The sequence below is a fragment of the Micropterus salmoides genome, unplaced genomic scaffold (assembly GCF_014851395.1).
Source record: "Micropterus salmoides isolate LMB-PRFRI ecotype aquatic unplaced genomic scaffold, ASM1485139v1 Ms_hic_scaffold_2, whole genome shotgun sequence".
NCBI lineage: Eukaryota > Metazoa > Chordata > Actinopteri > Centrarchiformes > Centrarchidae > Micropterus > Micropterus salmoides.
In genome coordinates this window covers 32,569,030-32,575,803 of record NW_024041150.1, presented here as the reverse complement: position 1 = coordinate 32,575,803, position 6,774 = coordinate 32,569,030, and the positions used below count along the sequence as shown (strand labels likewise).

At 42.9% G+C, this 6,774-nt stretch overlaps 1 protein-coding gene across 2 annotated transcripts in view; it reads left to right on the top strand.

Annotated features, from left to right (window-relative positions):
* The first annotated feature begins 3,350 nt into the window (after positions 1–3,350).
* The window catches only part of dachb (dachshund b), a 106,729-nt gene continuing 103,305 nt past the window's right edge, over positions 3,351–6,774 (top strand). For both annotated transcript variants that reach the window (XM_038731645.1, XM_038731646.1), the window contains exon 1: positions 3,351–4,256. In XM_038731645.1, the coding sequence (XP_038587573.1) occupies positions 3,607–4,256 (650 nt within the window). In that variant the 5' untranslated portion in view covers positions 3,351–3,606. The remainder of the gene's footprint in view (positions 4,257–6,774) is intronic.

The window sequence follows — 6,774 nt, the reverse complement described above, 5'->3', positions numbered from 1 at the left end:
CACCTCTTCCTCCCTCTGTTTTCATCTTTCTTTCTGTCCTTCTTTTACTCTTACTCTTCCTCCTCTCCCCACATATCCTTTTTAGTCTCATCTTCCTCTCCTCTTTATCTTTCTCTTCATCCTAAAGTCCAACTCCAAGTTCATGTCGGTCATTATAACCCCGCTGAGAGATATTCACCTCCACTAAGACCTCATCTCTCTCTGTCTTCCTCTCTGTCTTTCTCTGAGTCCAGCTTCAGTTTGATCATTAATAGTCCTGAGAGACAAATTATTGCCCTCGTGTCTCTCTCTCTTTATGTCTGTTCTTTTTTTCTTTCTTCTTCAGTGCCCCACCTTTTCTCCTTGACCCCCTCGTTCCTTTTTATCAATGTATTTGTACTTTTTCTCTTAAATTCGTATTTGTATAGTCCCCACTTCCTGCTCTACCTTCTTCCTCTCCAGAGGAGATATGGTCACAGCCTAACAAAACAGGGAAATATGGGAAATATAATAAGCTGCATTACCAACCTGGATGGCTGTTTTTTTGGTGAGGACAGGCCCATATATAGGCAAGGCAAAGCAATGCATGTTTATTTGAATAGCACATTTCAACAAGGAAATACAAAGTGCTTTACATAAAAGCAATGTAGGGTAATATAGAAAGACATTTAAACACAATTAAGAGTTTTAAAAAAAAGAGTTTAATAGAAAACAACTCAATACAGGAAAATAAAAGTCACAGTGTAAGATATTAATCAAAAGCCTTTACATTTGATTTAATAAAAGGCAATGGCAAAGAGAAAAGTCTACTGAACTGAACTGAGAGTTTCAGCAGACTTGCACTTTTCTGGGAGTTTGTTCCAGATATGTGGAGCATACAAAGCTGAACACTGCTTCTCCATGTTTAGTTTTGACTCTGGGGACAGAAAGCAGACCTGTCCCAGACGACCTGAGAGGTCTGGATGGTTCATAACGTAGCAGAAGCTCTGAGATGTACATTGGCTGTATATCATTCGGTGGTTTATAAACCAACAGTAATATTTTAAAATCAATAATTTAACAGACAGGAAGTCAGTGTAAATACCAGGACTGGAGTGATGTGATCCACTTTTTTGTCTTAGTGAGGATTCGAGCATCAGCATCTGATCGTTTCTTTAAATACAGTAGACACAGCAGCACTGTATGTATGTTCTTGCTATATAATATAGATACACGTGATAACCGAATGAAATTTGCAAATTATATATTTACATACAAAAGGGGTATTTTGTGGAACAATTTGCATTTTTAGTTTTATCGAGAGATGTGAGTAGCACTGTCTGGTTCATCGGTTCAGCCTATTTTTTTCATTTCAATGCATGTGACTGTGCTTTTGTGCACTGACTGGCACTGACAGGAGAACTGAGCATGCTTTTCGATGATGGGGGAAACAAACATGCAAACTCCACACAGAAAGGTCACAGTGCTATCCACTATGCTGCCCAACTAAAATGTGTAAATGCTTCAACTATGATCTGAGAAATTACTGTTATAAACACAATTAGTGGAGCTAAACCGATCAGAAAAAGAAAGTTTATTTCATCCATTCAAATGTTTTATTCCCTGTACAATTACTAAATAGATGTTTTTAAGGAACATACACATGGTTGGATTATAGGCGATGCAAATCTACCCAGGGGCCCCACAAGACCCAGGTTCACTGCTTGTTTCAGTTGGTTTGTGTTCATTTGATTTGAAAAATACTCACTTCTAAATTACAGGTGTGAGGTGGATCTGATTACTCAGGTGTGTAAGATAAAAAGGTAGTTCTCTTGGTCTTCAGGCAGAAAAAAGGGTTCAGCAAGAGGTCAGGACCAAAAGGGGACCAGGGAAGTGTCATAACAAATCAGGCAGGAGGACAGGCTGGACTGCTGAGGCTGCAGAATAGACAAACTGGCAAAGAAAGTGCGTGAGATTGTACCATGGAGCTGATTTGGTGATGGACGAGGAGTTTGTTTGAAAAACACAATCCTGATGTCAAAGTGATGTCATCGGAGGTGTAAGGTTTGGGTTTTTAGACATTTTTAACAGAAGGCCTGCGTCACAAACCAGAGGTGTGAGGTTTGAACGAAGCAGGGATTTTAGGAGGCGGCGTGTAATGAAAGACACTATCGAGTTGCATTATGGGAATTATAGGATCCAGTGTTTTTGGTGCTTGATGCATACTAGGGGGAAAATATCACGATTTCTTAACCTCTGCTGCTTTGATTTTGACCTTTCTGGTGGCTGCAAAACTGTTTCTACATTGCGAGAAATATTTAGAACCGATGTGTGTGCAGGCACACCTAAATTTTAAAACAGATTTAAATGATTTCTTTCTGTTGAACTTTTTCTTTCCCCGTCTCGTAGTCTTTTTCCCATCGTGTGTCTTTCTCGCATTTTGTCTTTCGTTCAGTCAGGGTTCCTCAGTGTAATGAGATTACATGGGATTATAAAACCCTGTCTGTCTGTAATCCACACCACTCAATCCCATTTCACTGTTTAAACACACACACACACCAGTAATTAATTCTCCCTGGTGCTTCATGATCTATTTTCTTATTCTTTTCTAGTCTTTTCTCTTTTAATCCCTTTCTTCTCCCTTTGTGATAGAAATTATCACCAGTGCCTTTTAATTTCTTTCTTTAATTCTTTCCTTCCTTCCCTCATCCTTTTCCCTCCTCTGTTCTTCTTCTTTTGGTCATGTTTCCTTCTCTTTTAATTCTTTCACTCTTTGATCTCCATCCCTCTTTTCTTTCATCTCTGTATTTGTTCCTTATTTGAATCAAATCAACAATCCCTCCTTCCTTCCCACCTACTTCTTCCTCTCCTCTCTCCTGCCTTTCCCCACGTCTCTACCTACAGTCTGATGATTTGCTCACTGATCAGCGGTCAGCGTGTGAAGAACATGCGTCCGTCTCGCCACCAGAGCTCGCATGTGAGCCACCACTGGACACACATACGCAGGGACACGCGCACACGCATTTGGGGTTGAGCATCTCGACTGAAAAAACAGAAAAGAAAAAGAAGCAGAAGAAGACAAATACAAACTTCCCGTTGGCGAATTAAGCAGCTCGTGAGAAAGTTTATGAAAGCGAGAGATCAGACCGATACCGCGCGCGCACGCACGCACACACACACACACACACACACACACACACACACACACACACACACACACACACACACACACAACGGGGTGTAATAAAGTCCTCCCTCTCTGTCCTCACCTATCACATCCTCAGTCCGACAAGGAGCCTTCTCTGATTGGCCCAGACGGCTGTCAGTCATTCTTGAAGAAGGCGGGACCTGGACAAGGGCTGACCTGAAGTCTGATCCAGTCGCTTTTACGCACAGACTGGACAGTCCGCTTTCCGCGCACGGATAACAAGAGTGAGAGCGTGTTCCGGATAGAGAGAGGAGCAAGTGGAGGACGAAAATTAGCAAGAGGAAAAAGTGAGCGGAAAACAAACAGAAAAGACGCAAGGACGCACAAGTGTTTTCCCATCTGGAAAGAGAGAGAAGAGGACGAAAGTGTGTGAGTGTGTGTGAAAGGAAGAGAGTGTGTGCGCGCCTTCAGCACTCTCCACTTCTTACACCACCACCTCCATGTCGCTCCCCGGCTCCCCTCCGCTCCTTTCGCCGGGCTCGAGCGCCCCAACTCCGGCCGCGCTCTACCGCTCGCCCCCAGACGCGCACCTCACCTCAGTGGCGTCCACCGGTACCTCCAGCCCGGCGCACACCAACTCACACTCTCACCCCCACTCCCTGTCCCCGTCTCCGCGGCTCACCAGCAGCATGCTCAGCGCTTTCCTGCCAGGCTTGGGCAACGGCGGCGCCGCCCCGCTTGTGTCCGGAGGCGGTGCCGCTCTAGGTCCTCTCAGTGGGCTCGGCTCGCTGAACGCGGCCGGCCTGACCCCCGGTTCCCCCGGCTTGGCGCAGACCTCATCCAGCCCGGGTCTGTGCAGCGAGTGCAAACTGGTGGAGGTGCACGGCGTGAAGGTGGCCAGCTTCAGTGTGGACGGCCAGGAGCTCATCTGCCTGCCGCAGGTGTTCGACCTCTTCCTGAAGCACCTGGTGGGCGGGCTGCACACCGTCTACACCAAGCTGAAGAGGCTGGACATCTCGCCTGTGGTGTGCACCGTGGAGCAGGTGCGCGTCCTGCGGGGGCTCGGCGCCATCCAGCCCGGCGTGAACCGCTGCAAGCTCATCTCCAGGAAGGACTTCGAGACGCTGTACCAGGACTGCACCAGCGCCAGGTCGGTGAATACTTTTAGCGCTTTAATGAATTTTAAGATTTTACCTTAAAGTCTCTACAACAGTCCGAAAGCCGGATGGCGTCGATCGAGTCGACATTGCTGTAAATATTTAGAACTTTCCGGTGTGTTTGTTGCGATAAAAGTGACTTTAGTAACTTTACTTCGCATGCTATTACAACGTAGAGGCTGCCTATCAGAAATATTTGCTGGAGATTTCCGCTGTATCCCCTGGCTCCAGATTTACTGCTCTTCAAATCCTGCTCCTATTCCTACAAGGGATTTCGCTTGGGATCAGCTCTGCATCTTTACAGACTTGTGTGTTTGAGACTTTCTATTTGTTTTAGTGAGTATTTGTATTTCTTTAATATCACTACACTCACTTTAAAGTAAAGCTGTGATGGTGAAGCGAATTTATAATTAAGTTGTTCCAAAACAGTAGGCTATTCCTAAAATATTAATTTCTTATTGGTTATCCATTTACTCTTTTTATTCTACTACTCTATTTCTAAGATCTTCCTCATGATTGAGTCCCATAGTGATTCACCAGTTTACTTGAATAGTCCTGTAACTACTTTCAAGCGACCTGGTCATTAACAACACCGTTATATTCCTACAGCATTTCTCCTGGGACTTGCAATGTGTTAGTTTTCGTGTTATTATATCGTTCATTTGTCTCTTACAGTCTGATCTCTGCGTGTGTCACTGTGATATTCCTGCAGCACTTTGCTTAATGCTCTCTATATTCTTGAAATTGACTTCCTGTTCTGTTGTCAGAATCCCTTATTTTGCTTAGGTGTCGAAAATTATGCTTTTACTGTATCGACTTTGGTACTTGATGGGGGTGTGTGTGTGTGTGTGTGTGTGTGCGTGCGTGCATGCGTATGCGTGCTAAATGAGCAGGCACATGTTTCAACAGTTTGGTGTTTTAGTAAAATAAAACACACTGACAGCAAACAAATGCCAAACAAACAACCGTCTGTTGACTTTAGTTATGGAAAAGCTTCTCAAACTCATAATCCATTACTTTATATCTCACGTGTGTGTGTGTGTGTGTGTGTGTGTGTGTTTATATAAGTGTTTGTGTGTAAATATGTGAGTGAGTGGAAGTGTGTGTGTGTGTGTGTGTGTGTGTGTGTGTGTGGGATAAAGAGCTTTCCTCTGGCAGAGTGTGTTTGTTGGAGAATTCAGCTTTAATGTGTATCTGTGTGTTAAAAGTGTTTTCAATAGGTCACCTGCTTTTCGGCGCCCATTAAACTGACTGCCTCAACCTTTCAAATTAAAACTCTGAAGTGACGTCCTGTGCGTCAGTTCTGCATCCCTGCCATTTTAAAACTAGTCAGCTCGCTCTGAAAGTGCAAATGAAGGATGAAGCACCTCACACATATGTATGTATGTATAATTTTAAAAAATCTAATTGGTAAAGAGAAAGTATCAGATCAGAGAGGCATCTGAAGCAGAAAACTGATGGAGCTTCCCTGCAGGCTGCACTTCTAAATAAAAACTATTTTTTGTTATCTGTGCAGCACACATTCAAAGTTAAATTCACTTTTGCTGAAAATTTAAGCATCAAAATGCTAAATTGAGTGAGTTTTCCTGAAACTTCTCTGAAAAAGAAATATCCCTCTCAGTTTGAATTGAAATGCCTCTAATTTCCAAAGTACTTCTTCATTTTCTAGATGTGAAAGTGCTCAAATGCAAAGAGCAGGTTGTTTATTTTCACCAGAGAAAGATGAACAGCTGTGTGATGGTCCAAGTGAGTTGCTGAACAATGTTGCCTTTGTAGTCGTTAACGGAAAAATTTTGTTAACTATTTTGGGAAACAACCTGCACAAAATAGTGTTTTGAAAGTATTGAGGTGTCTTTACACATCATAACTCCTACAGAAACTGATAATATACTTGATTTTTAACCTCAACTAGCATCATTTAGTACCAACAGTAGTTTGTTTGTTCAGATCTGACGCCAGATGAGAGTAAATTTGTTTATGTCAGCTCTATTTCGTCGTTGTTCTGCTGTAATGGGAACACATTAAATCCTGTGATTTTTATCACTGTTTTTCACGGCCATTGATTTCCAGGAGTAACAAGGATTTTACAAGGGCTTTTTTCCAGAGAGGAGAGGTCAGAGATCCACTGATATTTAAAACACATACGAGCAGCGTTGCTCCTAGAAAGGACAGAAGCAATATTGCATTTTCTTTTTTACTTTATTTTCATAAAAGCTTCTGGTTTTACTGATGCCTCTGTCCTTGTATGGAACATTTCTAATCTTAGAAGTTGTAAAAATGTGATTAAAAACCTGAATCAAATTAATACAAATTAGTCACTTTAAATCAGAGGTTTTCAAACTGTGAGGGAGAGATGGAGGCAAAGAAACTGCGTGAGGTGAAAGACAGGTGCGTGCCGGTTTTCCAAAAGCAACGGGAAGAGTTATGGTAGTCTGGCTGCTTATCACCACACTTAGCAATTGGAGCTGCTCGTGGAGGCTATTAAGGCACTTTAAAACCTTCAACTTCCAG